Consider the following 22,767-nt stretch of genomic DNA (forward strand, 5'->3'; position numbering starts at 1 on the left):
GCTAGATAATTAATAACCTAATAATGACAAGATGGTTGATGTCTCTATGATTGGAGAAGGTTAGCTAGCTACTGTTATCAGCACATGGAGTGACTGGGCATGTTTACTGCAGTCAACTCGCTGGATTACAACGCATCAACTGTATAGGCCAGGGTCCGTCCCCCGCCTCCCCCGGTTTCACGTTTTGGTTTTTGCCCTTGCACTACACAGCGGATTCAAATAATCAAAGCTTGATGAGTTGGTTATATGAATCAGCTGTGTAGTGCGAAGGCAAAAACCTAAACGCGCACCCAGGTAGGGCCACCAGGACCAAGTGTGGGAAAACTCTGGTCTTGGCCAGCGAAGTGATCCCAGAGCTCTTGCGGAGAGGGATAGGGCAGGCCAGGATGAAGGATGGGATTCACCGTGCAGGCAAGGCAGCGAGTAAAGCACCCTCCCCAAACCCATCACTGAGATGGATCCTTCCAACTTCCCATAGATCACTAGCAGACAGGCCAGCCCAATAAAGCAGCAAATGAGACCGGGGTGGGTGACGGGGCAAAAAGGTGACAAATAGGACCAAGGCTTATGTATGACATCATGTTCTCCAGAGGGGACAGAGCGGGAGAGACGAGGTCAGAAAATCAAAGCATGAGCCTTGTTCAACTTATCATTGCTGTGCTGCTGCTTACGAGCCTCTAAAAAGCATACCGCTAATGCCTTTTCAGCTAGTCGTGTGGTGATACCTAATGTATATCACACCATTATTTACATTCCAGTGCCCAACACCTGCCGTTATGTGACGGAATGCTCACTCATTACCCTGGATAAACCAGTCAGCGCTTTGCAAACAAATAAAGAGCAATACTGGTCAATGCTGATAAGCAGCATTTAGCCTAGCATAGATTAGCCGTAGAAATACCTTTAAACTGCATCCTGAAAGTACCGCACTACCTTCAGGACAATAAAAAGAGACCAAATACTCCCAAGTCGGTATGTAAAAAAAAAATGTGATATTGGCCTATTCAGCAAACTAAGGGGTTAGGCCTATAACTGTAACTGCCTGCAACAAGAAAAAACACTAAAAATAGAGCCTGGTAAAATAAAAAAGGGAAAAGGAAAAAAAGAACCAATGGGCCCGAAGGGGGGCCCTTAAAACTTAAGGACAAAAAGCTCTTCATTAGCATAGCAACCATCTGCCCAGATCAAGCCCATCTCTTCTTCTTTCCCTCCCCTCGCTGTATCTCTCCCTCGTGCCCCCTCTCATTACCCCTCGTTCTCTTTCCATCTCCCTCCCCTTACACTTTCCATCCCTCTCTTTCTCTCGTCATCCCCCTCTGAACCCATCGTCATTACCAGCATTACACCACACTCCACTCCTCCTCCACCCCAGGGCCAACGCCGTCCCCCCAGGGAGGAGCCGCTGGCCTGGGCGTCATGGTCACCCCAGGCCCCCTCTGTCTGACAGATCGGTCTCCAAGCCCAGCCTTGAATAAGGGATAAGAGGGTGGGAGGGAAACCATCGCCCCACCACAGTACCACGCCCTGCGTTCCACTGTCAGCTACCTGCTGCAGTGATAGCCTTGGATAGCCTATCATAGGAAGACAGTGTACTAGACAGTGTACTGCAGCAAAGGGGCTGAGTTAACTAGTGTTCTAGCAATACCGCTGTGCGCTCACTTCACTGTACTGAATTGAAGGCAGCCACAGGCTTCCACAGCATGAACCCTGTAAAAGACCTTCAATAGGCCCCTTATCCTCATTGAGGGACGAGACAATGTCCTTTATAGTCAAGAGGCACTATTTTCAGTCCTTGCTAGGCTAGCAATGTAACTATTGCTATTCAGGGGGCAGTGCCAGTTAGTGGTTATTCCATTTAACCGAGCCCAATATAAACAGCTTTTCACACATAAGTCTTGAAGACAGCAAGGTTGAAACATGGGGTTCTTCGTACAGTTTATAATGTGACTGTAGCCCACCTTTGTGAGTGCCAAGCCCCTTCCTATCCAAACATTTAAAAAAGGGGTACATTCTAATCAACTGAGCCTCATTAAAATCATTTCACTCATAAGTCTTGAAGAAAGCAAGGTCGAAACATTGATTAGTAGTCCACCTCTGATAGAAGTAGCAAAGCACCTTCCTTTCCAATCAGGTTGGATGGAGAGATCACTATAGGGGAAAACAAAACCATCACAGAGTGTCCTTGCCCTAGATCAGGTATTCTCAAACTGGGGTACGCGCAATGCCGTCGGGGGTACTCCAAATTCTTCACATTTTCAAACAGTATACTTATATTTTCCAACGAGGCTATACATTTGGGTGAGGTTTTTTTTACCCCTCGCCTGAGTAGCCTCGTTTCACTGCCAAAAATAACATTAAACCATCTAGTGTTCAGCAAAATAACAACGCAATGTCAAATACAGGTAACCTAGTCAAATAATTAACATCCAATCACATTAACCTTCACTCTCGCGCAGACATTTAGAAACATGACCATTTGAAAAATAAGCCACAGGAGTTTTTTGAGCAAGAATAAAGACGGCTTTTGAGTAGTAAGACATGTATAAAAGCAACATATACCATTAATAAGAAGGGGCTGGAAGAGTCTTATATGGTGACCTACCGAGTGGCTAGAACAGGCAAGCCCCATACTACTGTGGAGGACTTTATTCTTCCTGCTGCCGCGGATCTGTCTGGGACAATGCTGGGGGAAAAGGCCAAAAATAAACTATACAGACAATGCCTTCATCAAACAATACTGCTTCACGATGCATCGGTGAAATGGCAGGAGATGTTTTGAAACAATTACTGCTTCGCATACAAGCCAGTAAATTATATGCGTTACAGCTGGATGAGTCAACAGGCGTGGCGGTCCTGGCACAGCTCCTGATATGCCCGTTACGTTTATGGGGGGTCAATTAAGGAAGACATCCTCTTCTGCAAACCACTGGAAACCAGGACATGAGAGGATATTTGCAAAGTACTGGACAGCTTTGTGACATCAAATGGACTTTGGTGGTCAAGATGTGTTAGTAACTGTACTGATGGTGCAAAAGTCATGACAGAGAGACAGTGGAGTGGTAACGCGCGTGCAAGTATTTGCTCCTGACGCCACTTGGGTACACTGCAGCATCCACCGAGAGGCTCTTGCTGCCAAGAGAATGCCTGAAAGCTTGAAAGACGTTTTGGACACTACAGTGAAAATGGTTAACTTTGTTAAAGCAAGGCCCCTGAACTCTCGTGTATTTTCTGCATTATGCAATGATATGGGCAGCGACCAAGTAATGCTTTTACAACATACAGAAGTGCGCTGGTTATCAAGGGGCAAAGTATTGACACTTTTTATATTTGAGACACGAGCTTAAAGTTTTCTTTACTGACCATAATTTTCACTTGTCTGACCACTTGCATGATGATGAGTTTCTCACGTGACTGGCCTATCTGGGTGACATTTTTTCTCGCCTGAATGATCTGAATCCAGGATTACAGGGACTCGCCGCAACTATATTCAATGTGCAGGACAAAATTGAGGCTATGATTATGAAGTTGGAGCTCTTTTCTGTCAGCATTAACAAGGACAACACACAGGTCTTTCCATCATTGTGTGATTTTTCTATTTGTTGCGTGCAAATTAACTCAAGCTTACGGACAATGTCATATGTGATAAAGCGAAGCACCTGAGTGAGCTGGGTGCACAATTACACAGGTACTTTCCCTAAACGGATGACAAACTGGATTTGTTATCCCTTTCAATTTAGTCTCAAATGAATAATGAAACATGTTTAATTTGGTTTAAATAATGCAAAAACACAGTGTTGGAGAAGTAAAAGTGCAATATGTGCCATGTAAAAAAGCTAACGTTTAAGTTTATTGCTCAGAACATGAGAACATATGAAAGCTGGTGGTTCCTCTGGGAATATATATATATATATATTGGTTCCTCAATATTCCCAGTTAAGAAGTTTTAGGTTGTAGTTATTTTAGGAATTATAGGACTATTTCTCTCTATACCATTTATATTTCATATACCTTTGACTATTAGATGTTCTTAAAGGCACTTTATTGCCAGCCTAATCTGGAAGTCATAAACAGCCCTGTGCATCCCAGCACTGCTAAGAGCTGCTGTTTGAATGAATGCTTACGAGCCTGATGCTGCCTACCACCGCTCAGTCAGTCTGCTCTATCATATACTTACTTATAATAAACACAGAAATACGAGCCGTTGGTCATTAATATGATCAAATCCGGAAACTATCATTTCAAAAACAAAACGTTTATTCTTTCAGTGAAATACGGAACCGTTCTGTATTTTATCGAACGGGTGGCAACCCTAAGTCTAAATACTACTTTTACATTGCACAACCTTCAACGTTGTCATAATTATGTAAAATTCTGGCAAATTAGTACGGTCTTTGTTAGGAAGAAATGGTCTTCACACAGTTCGCAACGAGCCAGGCGGCCCAAACTGCTGCATATACCCGGACTCTGCTTGCAATGAACGCAAGAGAAGTGACACAATTTCCCTAGTTAATATTGCCTGGTACCATGCATTTATTTTAACTAAATATGCAGGTTTAAAAATATATACTTCTGTTCATTGATTTTAAGAAATGCATTGATGTTTATGGTTAGGTACATTCGTGCAACGATTGTGCTTTTTTCGCAAATGCGCTTTTGTTAAATCATCAAGTTGAAGTAGGCTGTGATTCGATGATAAATTAACAGGCACCACATTGATTATATGCAACGCAGGACAAGCTAGTTAACCTAGTATCATCAACCATGTAGTTACCTAGTGATTATGTGAAGATTGATTGTGTTTTATTAGATAAGTTTAATGCTAGCTAGCAACTTACCTTGGATCCTTGCAGCCACAAGGTCCTTTTGATGCTGCAATCCTCGTGGATTGCATTGTAATTGGCCATAATCAGCATCCAAAAAGGCCGAATACCGATTGTTAAGAAAACTTGAAAATCGCCCAAGGCGATTAATCGGTCAACCTCTAATTGAAACAGTGCCACACCAGTGGAAGATCTGAGACCAATCATACAATACTCTCCTTTTGGAGATGTAATTAAGATTTCATAGGAAAAAAGCGGCGTAGCTCATTACAATGCAGATAAAATAGTGTCAGTCTGCCGTTGTTGAGGCGGCAGCGTGCATCTAAATAAGTTTCCACAGGGAAACTTGATTAAGAGTAATATGATTCCATCTGAAGAAAAATAAACTACAGAGGTAACAGTGGGAAATGCAAGCTTGGCACCCCACAGGAAACTTCTTTTTCTACTACGCTATCTCCGAGTATGTCTGCGAGGAACTGAATATGAGAGGGAATTAGTTCAACTTTAGCTCACGGACGCATATGTCACGTTGAGACTAATGATGCACAGATATTACATTTTTGGCCGATACCGATATACAATATTTTCCTTGCCATAAAAAACCTGATAATGATAACCAATAATTACAATTTTAGCGGCCTTTTAACTATTTAACTGTACTAGAATGCTTCACACACACACACACACACACACACACACAGCAGTCTAAGGCACTGTATCTCACGGCAAGAGGCGTCACTACAGTCCCTGGTTCGAATCCAGGCTGTTGTGTGTCAAAGGTTTTGTGTGTCAAACAACACTATTTGACCAATCAGGACCTGAATATGACTGCACGTCACATAATAATTTAACGCATTCATACATTTTTTACGTAGTTATTACACGATCACTCGTATTTCATGTGTCACAACGATTCATCGATACGTATGCTATGATGCTGGTAAAGTTGTCTCGCACACCTACAGTGCTGGTCATAAAAAAAGCTAGCTAGCTCATGGATGCAAACAATGTTCTTCCCCAAAAACATAGCAAAACGACATCTGTTTCAGTAGCTATATAGTGAACTAGCTAACTATATAGATAGGTGTCAACCAAAATAACCCTACTTTATAAGACAGTTCTTATTTGATTATGGTGGTCAGACCCATCTATGTGAAGCTAGACACAATAAGGATTAGCCACAACAGTCGACTTTGCGGCTAGCCTTCAAAATAAAAGTATGGCATAATTATATTTGTATTAATTTGCATCACTGTCAATGACATACTTTTATTTTGAAGGCAAACCGCAAATTCCACTATTGTGACTAATCGTTATAGTGGCGAGCTTCATAACACATAACCCGGTGGAGCCTCACTAGCCAGATAAAGCTCGCTGGCTGCTTATAACGTTAGCTTTGGGTAACAGGGTTAAGTAGCTGGCTAGCTATTTATTTTCATTAACTGAAGTTCAATTTCAATAGGTGAACAACAATACTTACAAGTATTCCTAAATCATTGCTAAGAATAATGAAAATGATTGCAGTTTCTACTGGTCATTGTTTTCAGGCTGATTGTATCGGTGCTAGCTAGGTAACAAGCTAAAGCTAGCTACCCCAGAAGTTGCAGTCGAACAAATTAAAGCTTTATTACCAACGCGGTATTGTAAACACATCGTTCGTGGCCAGTGTTTGCAGACTTTTTTGTACAGCTTTGACAGTGCTACTGTATCTTTTTTGACACGCAATGACCCAAACTGCCTTCCATAGTATGTATGTCGTGGAGCAAATAGCAGTGACGCTATTATTGTGCAACTCCGGTAGGGCAACATCTGAAAAACAGCGTACTTGGTAGTGTGTACCGGTGCTCGACCAGTCGGTGAAAGCCAACATCACCCACGACAGAGAGCGGTTGATTGGTAAGAGCAATGAATTCCATTATATTGGCTTTAATGGATTTCACCTTTGAGTTGTCTCGCTGAAATTTTCTTACTCTTTCAAATGACTACACGACTTGTTGATTGCTCAATCCAAAACAGACATTGTGGGCTAGGTTAGGAATGCTGTGTTGCACAAAATTTTACGTGCCGTCATTACGTCCTGTACATACGTTATATAGGTATGCACGGTAGCTTTGACATCGATTTTTTTAACATCGTGCCGATACCGATGTTGGCATTTTTAGCTAATATCGACCAATTCCGATATATTGTGCATCTGTAGTTGAGACAACACGTCACAAGACTGAGCCATAGGCCTATCTACCCATTTGTCGAGACTATTTGTTGTTCGCTTTCTCTGTCTTGAAGTAAATATCTGCCATTCAAATCCTGAATAAACTCCCCATTGGTAAAAACCTTTGGGGAATAATAACTGCAGTATCAGTGAGGGAGACCGAGGCTGGTGGATCGGGGATTCAGGTAGCCAGGCTTCCCTAATAGGAAGGCCTTGAAGTCAATGGCAGAAAGTAGCTACAAAGGGGTGGAAACCAGTGACACCTCACAACACCTCAAACCAATCCCTTGCTTGGGCGGAGCTCAAAAAAGGTGCCCACTTAATTAGTTTGGGCCGTAGGAACAACAGTGGTCGGGAATAGCTGATTAAAATCCCATCAAAATAGGTTGATGTATGCAGTGTTTGTGGTGACTTTCAATTTCAATAAATCGGAGACCATCGGCAACACTTGATACACTAAACCTTTACCATAGCCTGTAAGTAGACACGTCATAACATATTTTTTTGTAGTGATCAAGCAGAGGAGTTGTAGTGTCTTCAATGACTTGATTGTGTGTATAGAGCACACCACCGGCAAAACAGAATTCCGTTTTTCAATGTTACAAACTAGCATACGCAACAACTCTGCAAAATGTGTCCGACCCAGTCGCAAAACAGTGACGAACATAACGCCGCACCCCTTCCACAAGCACGTGGGGGGAGGTTCTTGAAATGTAAAATCCACAACAACAAAAAAATTGCACACCATTCTAGCCAATTCTTCAGACATCCAAATGTTGGTGTGACAACGTGTTTTGGATGCATGGCTATGCAAAACTAGGGCTGAGGTTCTGACTTTTCATACACATTGATGCATCCCCCTATCTCAAAAGAGTGTGAAAATGGGTATAAAGCAGAGGAAGGTAGGCAAAAAATGCAGTCAGTCAAAGGATAAACTTTCTTGGAAATACGCAATTTTTGCATACTGCAGGAAGAGGCCTGGTCATGAATTAAGTTGCTCAAGAGAATATGTGACTGAAGAAACACCATCTGAGCAGTAGGTGGACAGAGGTTCACACTGACAGTAGTGATGGGGGGAAACCAAATCGATACAGTTACACATCGGGATATTATTTGACGATAGATCATATTGTTTAGACAATATCATTTTTGCATCTGCACCAAAACTCTTTTTAAATAGGGAGCCAATTTGTTTTCAGCACCTTTATTTCTATGACTGATCAAAACTAGTTCTCATGGCACTCTTGTCCCTCTGCAGTAGACATAGATTGAGCAATATGTTTGGAACAACGAATTGCAATACATATAGAACCATGAGGATCGATATACATATATCGGCACCCAAGTGTCGCAATATTGTATCGTGAGGTCCCTGGCAATTCCCAACCCTAATGGACAGCCTAACAGACGCACACACACAGGGAAGAAGAATACACACAGATCAAGCTGGACAAACACACAAACTGATAAGGATGGACAAAAACACACACGGAGGGCAATGTTTAAGGCCTAAAACATGACTATCATTCAAAGTCACAGAAAGCCCAGTCACCCTTGTTTCTGTGTGTGTAGGTAAACATCCTTGACCCATTGTTATCCCCACAGATACATGACTAGACCTTTGTCCTGACTTCCAGACCCTGACTCCATTGCTAGAACTTTACACATTTACCCCAGAAGACAAAGCAGCACTGCCTGCACTGTTCACCGTGAGTATCTTCTAGGCCCAGCCCATCCCAGCTCCACTCCCTCAGTGTGACCCTTTTCCATAAGGCCCTGGAGTGAGCTCCCTGTTACTGCAGTACTGAATCCCATTATGTCAATAGCTCTCTCTATTTGGTTTGTAATGATACTGGCTCGACAAAGCTTTTATGCATGGGCTTTGTGGGATTGGATATTTTAATTAATGTTGTGAATCAATTGGACCCTATTTAAGTGATGGCATAGGTTATCTTTCCTTATGTAATATGCTTAAGACCACATATAAGACACTGAGTGTACATTTTTGGGAGCATAGTTTTATGGCTACCTGATTTGATAATGAATATACTAGGCAACAGCCTCAATTCGCTTCCGACTAAGTTAGGTAGCTAATGTGAAATGCATTCATAGGCAAGGATAAATACCATTTATAGCTTTGTATAGATGTATTATTGTTAATTAAAAATGAAACGTCAGCAAAATCTATCCACTTTAAAATGGCATTCATGCAGGATGTTATCCACTTTAAAACTGCCTTTGGTCAATGGAAAACTAACATTACACCATCAGTATCTTTGATTAAACTGACTCCTCGTGTAGTGGAGGGATAGCATAGAATCAAAGATTTTTATAACTAACCCAAGATAAACCACAGCCTGTTTCCAATAGTAGCAAATTAATAATAGTGGGCAGAACAAGCAAGGAGGTGGGCAGAACCCAGCACGAGCTAGCGAGATCCTATTGACGCATTCTAGCATATATTTACAGATTCTGTTAGAGAAGGCCTACGCGTGTGCAATAACTCAATTCGCCCTGGCACTCCTAAACAACCGTCTCTTTTGGGAACAGAAACCTGCATTGAGATCAAATATGCTTAATCGATTACAAAATGTGCATTAAGTCTCATCCCATCTCCTCCCACTGCCGGAAACTGGGCTTCTGCTCATCGCATTTGGTGGTGAGTGGAAACGTCAACCAGATGCTTCAGGTTTATAAATCCGGTTAAACATCTGGGTCATTGTTCCGTCAGTGATATAATCTCAGCAATCTCCTCTAATGTGATGATGGGTCATGGCTAGTTTGAGCTGTCAGTGTCAGATACAGCATCAGCTAGAGACCACCTTACATGATTCAGTTAAAGTCCTTTCTCTCATTGTTTAAGCAGCAGTTTTAGCAAGTGTTCCCTCTTCTACAAAAGTTGTCAATGATTAATTTACTGAAAACCTGAGATGCAAACTAGCTATCTAATTTATCAGCAATGTTCGTTTAATTAGCTAATAAGTTAGCCTAGCAAACCTGCCAGTCAGCTAAACTGGTTTGTGGAGTAAGTCATTTATTTGGGTATAACTAACAATGTGCCAATGACACTAACAAACTAGCTAATCGTTATACCAGCTATCAGTAATAAAAAGTTAGCTAGCCAAGCCTGCTAAGTCACACCCAGTTGTACTGGACATTTCAAGAAATGTGGGCAATATGCTGAAGCTAGGTACAGTAATTGCAACAAATACACAAGCGCGCGGACAAAACGTTCGCAATGCCGGTTATAGCATGCTAAACCGGTGGCGGTGTAACGTTACTAATTAATTTAACCAGCTAACGTTATCTGTCAATAACGGCAAAACACACCTTGTGCTTGAAGCTAGCTAACTAATGTTACCTCCAGCGTTGAACACATATTGTGTGGCTAGTTAGCTAACGTTAGCAGACAATTACCTTTGTTTCCCGTATGTCTTGCTTCCCTCCTTCTGGGTACCACTGCACCCGGACAAAACCCCTTCCCAGAGGAGCCAGACTGTCCACAACACTGCTCTCGGTGTCCGAGTTACAGGGGATACAGCCACCTCCTCCACCGCCTCTACCTCCGCCATCGTCGAGGTCCGAGTCTGAATCAAACTCCTCCTCGCCTTGTATCATTCTGACTAGGCCGAACCGGACCAAGTCGCGATACCGACCTGACACCAAATCGTGGGAGAAAAGAAGCCGCTGGGAGCCGCCTGCAGAAGGAGAGAGCGCCATGGATGGAGGCTCCGAACCCGGGCTTACAGCCGGAGAAAGAGCTGCGTCTGTTGCTATTGCGTCCGATGCCACGGGTTCCGCCATCGCTGCAGTTGTCAGGGAATAATGCGATAAAGGGAGACCGATGGTGGAGAAGAAAAAAGAGAAGCCTGTAACCATGGAAGTGCACGTGTTTACGTCGATAGGGCGCGCGCTGCGTAAACGCACTCAGAGAAGAGTCTAGGGCCTGTCAAATTGACAAAGGTGTTTTTTTTATTACAGCGTGGGTTTGACTCTGAATAAATCAGTCTGAGACAGCAGACAGTTATATCACACAGTTATTATAACACCTCTTTCTTTATATTCAGGTGTATTTATAGTCAGGTGCTGCTAGCTATATGATGATACAAATGTATGGTGCAATGTGGCCAATTTCATATAATTAGGGTCCCACTTAGGACAAGTCACGGCCTATTGACAATAAAGTTAATTCAATATCACAGCCATCATAATGGTATTTTTTATAGAATTTCTTACAGAAATGCAAACATAATGAAGAGAAGACGCCAATTTCATCAACAAGTCTGTAGCCCGGGCCTGAATATGTATTCTATGCGCGCACTTCACCAAAAAGCATGAATGGAGCAATTTTCGCCACTTGGTGTCAGTGTTCGAGTGCTGAAATTGGTTTATTGCAGACACAGCCATGGTTTTTAACACAGGATTGTGGCATAAAATAACATATTTTGTGCATACCGTGCCTGACACTGTAGTTGTGTTGTGTAGGCTAACGTGGGGGGGCATATGAGGACGTTTGTCTTATTTGTCAAGCGCAAATATACGCGTTTCTGCACAATGGCAAAGCATATTCATTTATAAAAACGTATATAATGCGAGAAGCCTATTCTATTTGTGCAAAAGGGATTCCAACAAATACAGAGGCTAACTCTTGTTCAATACCTGCATTTATCAGGTAGAAAAAAGGAAAAAAAAGACTAATTTCGCATTGGTCAACAACGTATTGCCAGCAGGGGATAAACTATACATGCAAACTGAAATAATGATCAACAAACTCTTACATGGGGAAAAAAAACATGAACCACAATCTCGAGACAATTGATGCCCAATGGAAAAGGTTGCCTTATTTGAGTCACATGACGTTTGGTAAATAGATGAGAGCAAACAATAGGATTTATAATACAATCTCCAGTAGACCTATTCCATGAAGAAAATCCTGATAGAGTGGTGTTGATATCAACATTTAAATAAAATGGGCATTTTAAAAATTACACATAGCATATTCTCCACATATGTTTGAAATTATACACTGAGCAAAAATATAAATACAACATGTAAAGTGTTGGTCCCATGTGTCATGAGCGGAAATAAAAGATCCCAGACATTTTCCATATGCACAAAAAGCTTATTTCTCAAAAATGTTGTTCACAAATTTGTTCACATCCCTATTAGTGAGCATTTCTCCTTTGCCAAGATAATTCATTCAACTGACAGGTGTGGCATATCAAGAAGCTGATTAAACACCATGATCATTACACAATGATTTGCAGGGGACAATAAAAGTCTACTCTAAAATGTGCAGTTTGTCACATAACACAATGCCACAGATGTCTCAGGTTTTAAAGGAGCATGCAATTGGCATGCTGACTGCAAGAATGTCCACCAGATAATTGATCATTGAATGTTAGTTTCTCTACCATAAGCCACCTCTAGCGGCGTTTTAGAGAATCTGGCAGTATGTCCAATCGGCCTCACGATCGCAGACCATGTGTATAGCGTTGTGTGGGCGAGCGATTTGCTGATGTCAATGTTGTGAACAGAGTGACCATGGTGGCGGTGGGGTTATGGTATGTGCAGGCATAAGCTACAGACAACAAACACAATTGCATTTTATCGATGGCAATTTGAATGCACAGAAATACCGTGACAAGATCCTGAGGCCCATTATCGTGCCATTCATCCGCTGCCATCACCTCATGTGGAAGCTGAAAATGTCAGAGTTCTTCCATGGCCTCTATACTCACCAGATATGTCACCCATTGAGCATGTTTGGTATGCTCTGGATCGGCAAGTAGGACAGTGTGTTCCACTTCCTGCTAATATCCAGCAACTTCGCACAGGCATTGAAGAGGATTGGGACTACATTCCACAAGCCACGATCAACAGCCTGATCAACGGTTACACTGCATGAGGCAAATGGTGGTCACATCAGATACAGACTAGTTTTCTGATCCACACCCCTACCTTTAATTTTTTTTTTAAAATCTGTGATCAACAGATGCATATCTGTATTCCCAGTCATGTGAAATCCATAGATTAGGGCCTAATTCGTTTATTTCAATTGACTGATTCCCTTATATGAACTGTTACAGAGTAAAATCTTTGAAATTGTGGCATGTGTGTTAATATTTTTTTGTTCAGTATAGAAGGCCAAAATTCTACCCATCATTATACTGCATTTTTAGACCTATACGTAAATTGTAATTTATAGATATAGATAACATAACTGAAAATAGGTGATAGGTAGGCGTAGCCAAAAGCCGATCTATTAGTTTGTATCTTTACAGGAGGCTAATTCCAAACACAAGTGACGAATATCCCCAATAAATCTGGGTAAATATGTTTGTTGTTGACAGGTATTCTCCCAGAATTTGGTCATCCAGTTTGTTAGTTTATGCCCAATAGCGCTTAAGAGCCAAAGGTATAAATACACACGGCGCACCACATTAACCTCAGACTTTACGCACAAACCCTTCTTCACTTGGATCACTTGAGTGGAGCAGATATCGAAGAGACAGGGAGTCTCAATACCCAAGTAGAAATTATATTGAAAGTTCACCATTTTTATTTGATTTAAGAGCTTCTAAGTTACAACAATAGACAAACACAGTCTGCTTAAACTAATAACACACAAACAATTGTATGTTCTCATGTCTTTATTGAACACACTGTGTAAACATTCACAGTGCATGGTGGAAAAGTATGTGAACCCCTGGATATAATAACTGGTTGACCCTCCATTGGCAGCAATAACCTCAACCAAACATTCTCTGTAGCTGCGGATCAGACCTGCACAACGGTCAGGAGGAATTTTGGACCATTCCTCTTTACAAAACTGTTTCAGTTCAGCAATATTCTTGGGATGTCGGGTGTGAAACGCGCTCTTACAGCATCTCAATCGGGTTGAGGTCAGGACTCTGACTGGGCCACTCCAGAAGGCGTATTTTCTTCTGTTGAAGCCATTTTGTTGTTGATTTACTTCTGTGTTTTGGGTTGTTGTCCTGTAGCATTACCCAACTTCTGTTGTCCTGTAGCATTACCCAACTTCTTCTGTTGAGCTTTCTGTAAGCTTTCTGTAAGTCTTTAGCTGACACTCTAGGATTCTTCTTAACTTCGTTGAGCATTCTGCGCTCTGCTCTTGCAGTCATCTTTGCAGGACGGCCACTCCTAGGGAGAGTAGCAACAGTGCTGAACTTCCTCCATTTATAGACAATTTGTCTTACCGTGGACTGATGAACATCAAGGCTTTTACAGATACCTTTGTAACCCTTTCCAGCTTTATGCAAGTCAACAAATCTTCATCTTGGGTCGTCTGAGATCTCTTTTCTTCAAGGCATGGTTCACATCCGACAATGCTTCTTGTGAATAGCAAACTCATATTTTGGGAGTGTTTTTTATAGGGCAGGGCAGCTCTAATCTCCAATCTCATCTCAATGATTGTAATTCCAGGTTAGCTGACTCCTAACTCCAATTAGCTTTTGGAGAAGTCATTAACCTAGGGATTCACATACTTTTTCCAACCTACACTGTGAATGTTTAAATGGTGTATTCAATATAGACAATAAAAATACAATCATTTGTGTGTTATTAGTTTAAGCAGACTGTTTGTCTGTTAGATGATGATCAGATCAAATTTTAGGACCAATTTATGGAGAAATCCAGATAATTCCAAGGGTTCACATACTTTTTCTTGCCACTACTGTATGTAAGCAGTTTGGTGAAACCTCGTTCCCAGTCCATTGCACAAAGTTTCTGGGAACGAGATTACACTTGCTGTGAGTTACATGTGGGATACAAGTGCAGTGGTTGGTAGGTGTTTGTCTCTGCTCACTGTTTTGTGTTGTGGCAGGGTTTGTGTGTCCTATGTGGTGGGTGTTACAGAAGATAGTTGACCCGTAAGAGACCAAACATTTACATTTTATTCATTTAGCAGATGCTCTTATCCAGAGCGACTTACAGTTAAGTGCATTTATCTTAAAATAGCTAGGTAGGACAACCACATATCACAGGCATAGTAAGTACAGTTGAAGTCGGAAGTTTACATACATACTTAGGTTGGAGTCATTAAAATTTGTCAGTTAGGACATCTACTTTGTGCATGACAATTGTTTACAGACAGATTATTTCACTTATAATTCATTGTATCACAATTCCAGTGGGTCAGACGTTTACATACACCAAGTTGACTGTGCCTTTAAACAGATTGGAAAATTCCTTTAAACTAGAGGTCGACCGAATATGATTTTTCAACGCCGATATTTATACCGATTATTGTAGGACCAAAAAAAGGCAGATACCGATTAATCGGCCGATTTATATATATATATATATATATATATATATATATATATATATATATATATATATATATATATATATATAAAATCGGCCGATTAATCGGTATCTGCCTTTTTTTGGTCCTACAATAATATATATATATATATATATATATATATATATATTTGTAATAATGACAATTACAATAATACTGAATTAACACTTTTATTTTAACTTAATATAATACATAAATAAAATCAATTTAGTCTTAAATAAATAATGGAACATGTTCAATTTGGTTTAAATAATGCAAAAACACAGTGTTGGAGAAGAAAGTAAAAGTGCAATATGTGCCATGTAAAAAAGCTAACGTTTAAGTTCCTTGCTCAGAACATGAGAACATATGGAAGCTGATGGTTCCTTTTAACATGAGTCTTCAATATTCCCAGGTAAGAAGTTTTAGGTTGCAGTTATTATAGGAATTATAGGACTATTTCTCTCTATATCATTTGTATGTCATATACCTTTGACTATTGGATGTTCTTATAGGCACTTTAGTAGTGCCAGGCTAATCTCGGGAGTTATTAGACTTGAAGTCATAAACAGCCCAATGCTTGAAGCACAATGAAGAGCTGCTGGGAAACGCAGATAAATTATGTTTGAATGAATGCTTACGAGCCTGCTGCTGCAAACCACCACTCAGACTGCTCTATAAAATATCAAATCATAGACTTACTTATAATATAATTAACACACAGAACTACGAGCCTTATGTCAGTAACATGGTCAAATCCGGAAACTATCATTTTGAAAACAAAATGTTTATTACGAAACGGTTCCGTATTTTATCTAACGGTGCAACAGTGCTTTTTTCACGAATGCTCTTGTTAAATCATCACCCGTTTGGCGAAGTAGGTGTGATTCGATGATAAATTAACAGGCTCCGCATTGATTATATGCAACGCAGAACAAGCTAGATAAACTAGTAATATCATCAACCATGTGAAGTTAACTAGTGATTATGTTAAGATTGATTGTTTTTTGTAAGATAAGTTTAATGCTAGCTAGCAACTTACCTTGGCTCTTTGCTGCACTCGCATAGCAGGTGGTCAGCCTGCCACACAGTCTCTTCGTGGAGTGCAAAGTAATCGGAGTCCAAAAATGTCAATTACCGATTGTTATGAAAACATGAAAATCAGTCGACCTCTACTTTAAACAGCTTAGAAAATTCCAGAAATGTCATGGCTTTAGAAGCTTCTGATAAATGATGTCAATTAGCCTGAGTCAATTCAAGGTATACCTGTGGATGTATTTCAAGGCCTACCTTCAAACTTAGTGCCTCTTTGCTTGACATCATGGGAAAATCAAAAGAAATCAGCCAAGAACTCAGAAAAAAAATGTGGACATCCACAAGTCTAGTTTATTCTTGGGAGCAATTTCCAAATGCCTGAAGGTGCCACGTTCATCTGTACAAACAATAGCATGCAAGAATAAACACCATGGGACCACACAGCCATCATACCGCACAGGAAGGAGACGCGTTCTGTCTCCTAGAGATGAACGTACTTTGTAGCGAAAAGTGCAAATCAATCCCAGAACAAAAGCAAAGGACCTTGATAAGATGCTGGAGGAAACAGGCACAAAAGTATCTATATCCACAGTAAAAAACGAGTCCTATATCGACATAACCTGAAAGGCCGCTCAGCAAGGAAGTAGCCACTGCTCAAAAAACGCCATAAAAAGCCAGACTACAGTTTGCAACTGCACATGGGGTCAAAGATTGTACTTTTTGGATAAATGTCCTCTGGTCTGATGAAACAAAAATAGAACTGTTTGGCCATAATGACCATCGTTATGTTTGGAGGAAAAAGGACTTGGTCGCAAATGGGTCTTCCAAATGGGCAATGACCCCAAGCATACTTCCAAAGTTGTGGCAAAATGGCTTAAGGACAACAAAATCAAGGTATTGGAGTGGCCATCACTAAGCCCTGACCTCAATCCCATAGAAAATGTGTTTGCAGAACTGAAAAAGCAGGTGTGAGCAAAGAGGCCTCCAAACCTGACTCAGTTACACCAGCTCTGTCAGGAGGAATGGGTTAAAATTCACCCAACTTATTGGGGGAAGCTTGTGGAAGGCTACCTAAAACATTTGACCCAAGTTAAACCATTTAAAAGCAATGCTAACAAATACTAATTGAATGTATGTAAACTTCTGACCAACTGGGCATGTGATGAAAAAAATAAAAGCTGAAATAAATCACTCTACTATTATTTTGACATTTCATTCTTAAAATAAAGTGGTGATCCTAACTGACCTAAGACAGGGAATTTTCACTAGGATTAAATGTCAGGAATTGTGAACAACTGAGTTTAAATGTATTTGGCTAAGGTGTATGTAAACTTCTGACTTCAACTGTACATTTTTCCATTTTTCCTCAAAGTACCTATCAGCAAAGTCAAAGCTAGTAAGGGGGGGGGGGGGGGGGTCAAATGTGAGTGTTTGTTCACGAAAGGCTTTTTTTTTTCATCTCAAAGGCTGACATGATCTTTGGGGAAGATATGGAATTACTTGAGTAATTACAAATGTATTACTTGATTCATTTTTACAAAATGTCTTATTCGTGATGACCAAATAGAATCTGCTAACTGACAAAAAGGCTCTAGGTTTACATTAGAAAAGTGCAGCAAAGTACACATTTTTGTATATAATGCTGGACATGTTTAAACTCATGTTAAGTCTGAAATTTTAGCAAACAAACTGCATCTTGATGGATGACTTGAGCATCTAACGAAAATGCAGGTAGGCCTAAATTGAAGAAGGGTCAGCTAGCTTCTGTCTCTTCCTGTTAGCGTTTTGTGGCTGTGCTGCTTGTGTATCGATCCACTGCAAGCATTAAAATAGCATCGACTCAATGTCTCTTTTTAACTGTTGTCTCGTGAGCCAATCAACCAGGAAGAACACTTTCAATCTCATTATTCCTGTCTGAATATGCAGCTTTATGGCACATCAACACCTGGGCAATTGCCTGGGACTTTCATTTGCTTATCCTTCTGTATTTATGCCTTTAAAATGCACTGGGCAGCTAAAAGAGCTGGGTGGTGACTTTTATAAACCATGGTATATACCATGGTAGTAGTATTAATGTTAGTATTACCCTTTCAGCTAGCACCTGTTTCTTTCTAGATTGTGAGAAAATATTGAAATTAGAATACAGTATACCAGGGAGGGATATAAGCAAACCAGGCTGTGTTTGTTCTGTCGGCAGTGACGCCAGTCTCCAAAGTAGACCACTATTGCACGCCTGTCCCCCTGGGGCTATAGGGGTTTATCTGCTAACTTGTCCATTAGCAGGCATTATTGTCGTTAACTTTTAGGGATTTACGAGAATCGCCTATTTGCTGCTGCCAAGCCTTTTAAACAAAGCCAGGCCTACTGTATTCAGTAAGCAGCATTACCAGTACAGGCCATGTCTGGAGGGCATTAGTAGTAATGACACATTTATGGGAATCCAAGTGCCAATATAGTATGGAGTTGTGAACAATATACTTGTAGCTGGCACAGTATTTGAAAATAGACTTTAAAGCATTTTAATGTTTGAAACACAGTAATTTTTACCAATATCCCTCCCCGGGATTTTCCATTCCTTGATAAACGATAGAACGCTTTTTCCCCTGTAGAAACCACCACCTATGCCTCCATCAATCGTGAATCAAGAGATGACTGATTTTTATAACATTTTGAAAACAAGAAAATACATATTTTCAAGCATTTCTGTTTCTGACTGTTTCCCTTGGAATGTAGAAATGCATGACACTGTAGGGTTTCTATGATTAACAAATGCCTGACTTCGAGGACAAAGCAACTTGTTTTCAACTTCTCAGCTCGCAAAAAATCGTGACCCACAGAGATGAAAGTTGTGGAGTAAATCTCTCTTGAAGAAGGTGAATATACAACATTATTTCTATTCCTCGCTTTTCAAGCACCACCACACGACCCGGCTGGATGCAATTGTCAAGAGAAATAGTTCAGAAGCATAGATCCAAAGTAGTAGTTCCTTGAGCCATTTTCACACAAGTCAGGAAAGGTTACCGGTAGTTGAATCTGAGCTCAAGACACACGAGGGAAAACATGATTAAATGTACATTTATTTTTAAGAACATCGTCTGAATTTGTACATACACGTAAGTGTAACATCTTAAACTGCAGCAATAATATATCACAATATCTCAGTAAAAGAGCAAATTCCAAAGTATTATTTTTTTAATCCAATAAATAACTAATCAATTTGGTCCAAATGCATTTAAATATTTATGCATTTATGCTTGCCGATTTACAGACACTCAAATTCAAGGCTTACACACATTTCAGAAGGCACTGTGAATTCCTATGAAGAGGACCAGACTGTGCTAAAGTGTTCACATAAAAAGAAAAGGGAGGGACAGATTCCTAGCAAATGAAACAAGTTCACAACCATTTAAATGCCCACATGACAAAACAACGTGAAACAGTACTCAGCGATCGTCCAACCAAAACCACTATGAAGAATTCCACGTTATTGACATAGTCGGCCATTAACGCCACCAGTTGACTGCTGGTGAGTAAAGTGACTTAACAAAGCATAGTAAATCCACCTCTCAGGAAACGTCCTAAGCAGTGAAGAGTGGACACCTGCCAGAGGAGAGGGTCATAATCCAAGAGACCAGGAGCAGGCCAGGATGGCAGACACTCTGTTGGCCATTTTGATATCAGTAATGGCAAGAGTGACTAGCAGCCTTTCGTGAATCAATGGCCATTGATCAAGGAACGCAGTACACAGATTCTCGTTTGGCTTTGAAATATATACACATAACACATTGATAAGTAGTAATTTGCTCTGATATCACTCAAGTGCTATAATTACTAATATATATAGTACCGTAGAGATATAGTGCAGGCACATCGTAGTTTGAAGTGAAACAACATGGACTTTCTAGTTTGCACAATCCGATCACATACTGCCTTCTGGTCTGTCAGTCAGATCCTATAATCTTACAATATTACGTGTAATTCATGTTTGAGTATCAAAGCTATAAAACACAATGTCCAGTGATATGGCACAATTATGGCCAGAACAAGTCAACGTGTTTAATTAGTAGTGCCCTTAAACTGAAAAGCCTTCCGTAAGGCTAACAGCTTGTCTTTGGGGCAGTGACAAAGTTCAAATTGGAATTAGTTAGATGTATATTTATCTAGCACCTGTGGCAGTTGATACAAATAACCTAGGCAGATTGGAAGGCAGGATTTGGAAGGTCACACCATCATTTACAGATACAATTACACCATTCTATTGAAACTGTCTGTACAGTATAATTCGATGTGAAAGGCAACTGCTATTGGAAGAAATTCTTAACTCTTAACTGGTCCCCAAAATAGTGCCATGGAAAAGTAATGAAAAGCACACAAAACTAGGTTCAAGTTCAAACAATACTCCAGCCAGTGGCAGACTGAATGACTTGTATTCAATACCATAATTAAATGCTCACATGAACAGCTAATTCAAAGTATCTGAACATAATGAAATGCTATATCACGTAGTGTTAGATACCTCCAGTGTTGTAGAAAATGAGTACAAAAGGTAACACATAAGAGGCCTCTGTAGTATTAACGTGACAGATTATGAACCGATAGGGTCGGATATCCTCTGTAGTCTTCCAAGTCCACTTTAACACCACGCTCAGACTGAGTTGCTCTCTCCAGAGGAACTAGCATAGCATTACAGTGTTGAAGTCAATGTGCGTAGATACGGGCATTCGAACCAGGTGCGCTCTCCCTTTCAAGTTCCGTTTCCCTTAAAAGTATTTTCCACTGCGCTTCCTGTCCAGGTTCTAAAGCCTCGCATTGGCTGTTAGCATTTCAGTGAATGTCCAGGCTTTAAAGCCAGCTAGCATTAGCTGCTAGCGCTTTAGTGAGTGCTAGCCTAGTGCACCACATGGTCGATGTCGTACTTCTCGCAGAACTTGCTGGTGAAGGGCAGGCAGGTGAGGTGCTCCAGCCAGTGCCAGTTGATGGGGTAGATATAGAACCAGACGACCAGCGAGGAGAGCAGGCCCAGGTAGACCAGCAGCGATAGCAGGATGAGGACACGCTTTCGGTACTTGTCGAAGTCGCCGAACGTCACGTAGGGCAGGAAGGCGAAGGAGAGCAGCAGGCCGCTGAGGAAGCCGAAGATGTGGGCGATGTTGTCGATCCAGGGCAGCAAGCCACACAGGAACAGGAAGAAGACGATGCCCACCAGCTTGAGGAAGGCCTTCCACGGCTTCTCCAGCATCTGCCAGCCCTGGATGAGTTCCACAAACAGGCAGGCAAGCAGCCCGAACTGGGATCCAGCTGGGCCAACCTGGATGATAACCAGAGAAAGACAGAGAGAGAAAAGAGAGTCATACATCCACCTGCTCTGACCAAACTAAATGGAGGTAGGGGTTGATGTTTCACTCAATGACGATGCCACCACTGGATGAATGGGTGACAAGACCAGCACGTACGTGAATGAATGTCACTGTTGACAATTGCCATGGGCATATCATCTGTTGAAATTCATATCAAATGAAAGTGCATTAACATGAAGGAAGTGGTGGTAGCATACGTGCTCCTTGCTAATGGATAGGCAGATGACTGAGGCTGAGTTGGTATAGTCCCTTATAGCAGAGGACAATAGGAACCGGGCAAAATGGGAAGCAGGTTCACCAGCATTAAAATGTTGGTGTCTGTGTGTAATAGTGAATTTGGTCGGTAGTCTACTGATCCAAATGCATGTTTGGAGAGGCTTAGACCTGCAATGGACTTCATCTCAGCAGGGGATTTATTTTTGGTATAATATCCCCAAATAAATGCTGCGATCAATATGTAATTACACCATCTGACATTTGAACCACTTTTATGTCTACAGTGACGTTGGATGTTCCAAAAAATGGGAATGTGTCATTGTTGGAGTAGTATAACAAAAGAGTATTACATTGTGCCTCCGTTCTAAACCTTACGACTGTTAAGGTATAACGGAAATGTAACTACTCAATAATTACATTGTGCCTCCGTTCTAAACCTTACGACTGTTAAGGTACAACGGAAATGTAACTACTCAATAATTACATCTAGACTGAAATCCAGAGCAATGGTTCTTTGGCCACTGGTTCTGCAGCTGGCATCCTGATTAGATTGACATCAGGGCTGTGATAGGCGTACAGGGGCAGATGGCTAATCTGAGATTCTAACCTCCCACAAGGACAGGAAGAGTGAGGCTTTTCACACGCCCTAGGCACGCAGCCTACACGTTCAAGACACGCTATATGGGTGCTCTGAATCCAATCATTTCCCAGCCAGCGCTAGACAGTCTAAGCTTCATTGGCCATTGAACACTTCATTTGACAGGCTGCGTTTCAGAACGTCTGAACTTTCTCTGACATCTGAATTTCTGCACTCACGAG

The 22,767-nt window shown here is 41.1% G+C and overlaps 2 protein-coding genes across 3 annotated transcripts in view; both read right to left on the reverse strand.

The window, feature by feature from the left end:
* LOC139370456 ((E3-independent) E2 ubiquitin-conjugating enzyme UBE2O-like) overlaps positions 1-10,911 on the reverse strand; it is a 49,967-nt gene extending 39,056 nt beyond the window's left edge. For both annotated transcript variants that reach the window (XR_011627138.1, XM_071109950.1), the window contains exon 1: positions 10,450-10,911. Coding sequence is in view for 1 of the 2 variants with exons in the window: in XM_071109950.1 (XP_070966051.1) it covers positions 10,450-10,911 (462 nt within the window). In the remaining variant the exon portion in view is untranslated. The remainder of the gene's footprint in view (positions 1-10,449) is intronic.
* A 5,789-nt stretch (positions 10,912-16,700) lies between these two features.
* The window catches only part of LOC139370459 (inactive rhomboid protein 2-like), a 44,974-nt gene continuing 38,907 nt past the window's right edge, over positions 16,701-22,767 (reverse strand). The window contains exon 17 of the mRNA XM_071109952.1: positions 16,701-21,683. Coding sequence (XP_070966053.1) covers positions 21,264-21,683 — 420 coding nt within the window. The 3' untranslated portion in view covers positions 16,701-21,263. The remainder of the gene's footprint in view (positions 21,684-22,767) is intronic.

The sequence above is a fragment of the Oncorhynchus clarkii genome, chromosome 17, assembly GCF_045791955.1.
Source record: "Oncorhynchus clarkii lewisi isolate Uvic-CL-2024 chromosome 17, UVic_Ocla_1.0, whole genome shotgun sequence".
NCBI lineage: Eukaryota > Metazoa > Chordata > Actinopteri > Salmoniformes > Salmonidae > Oncorhynchus > Oncorhynchus clarkii.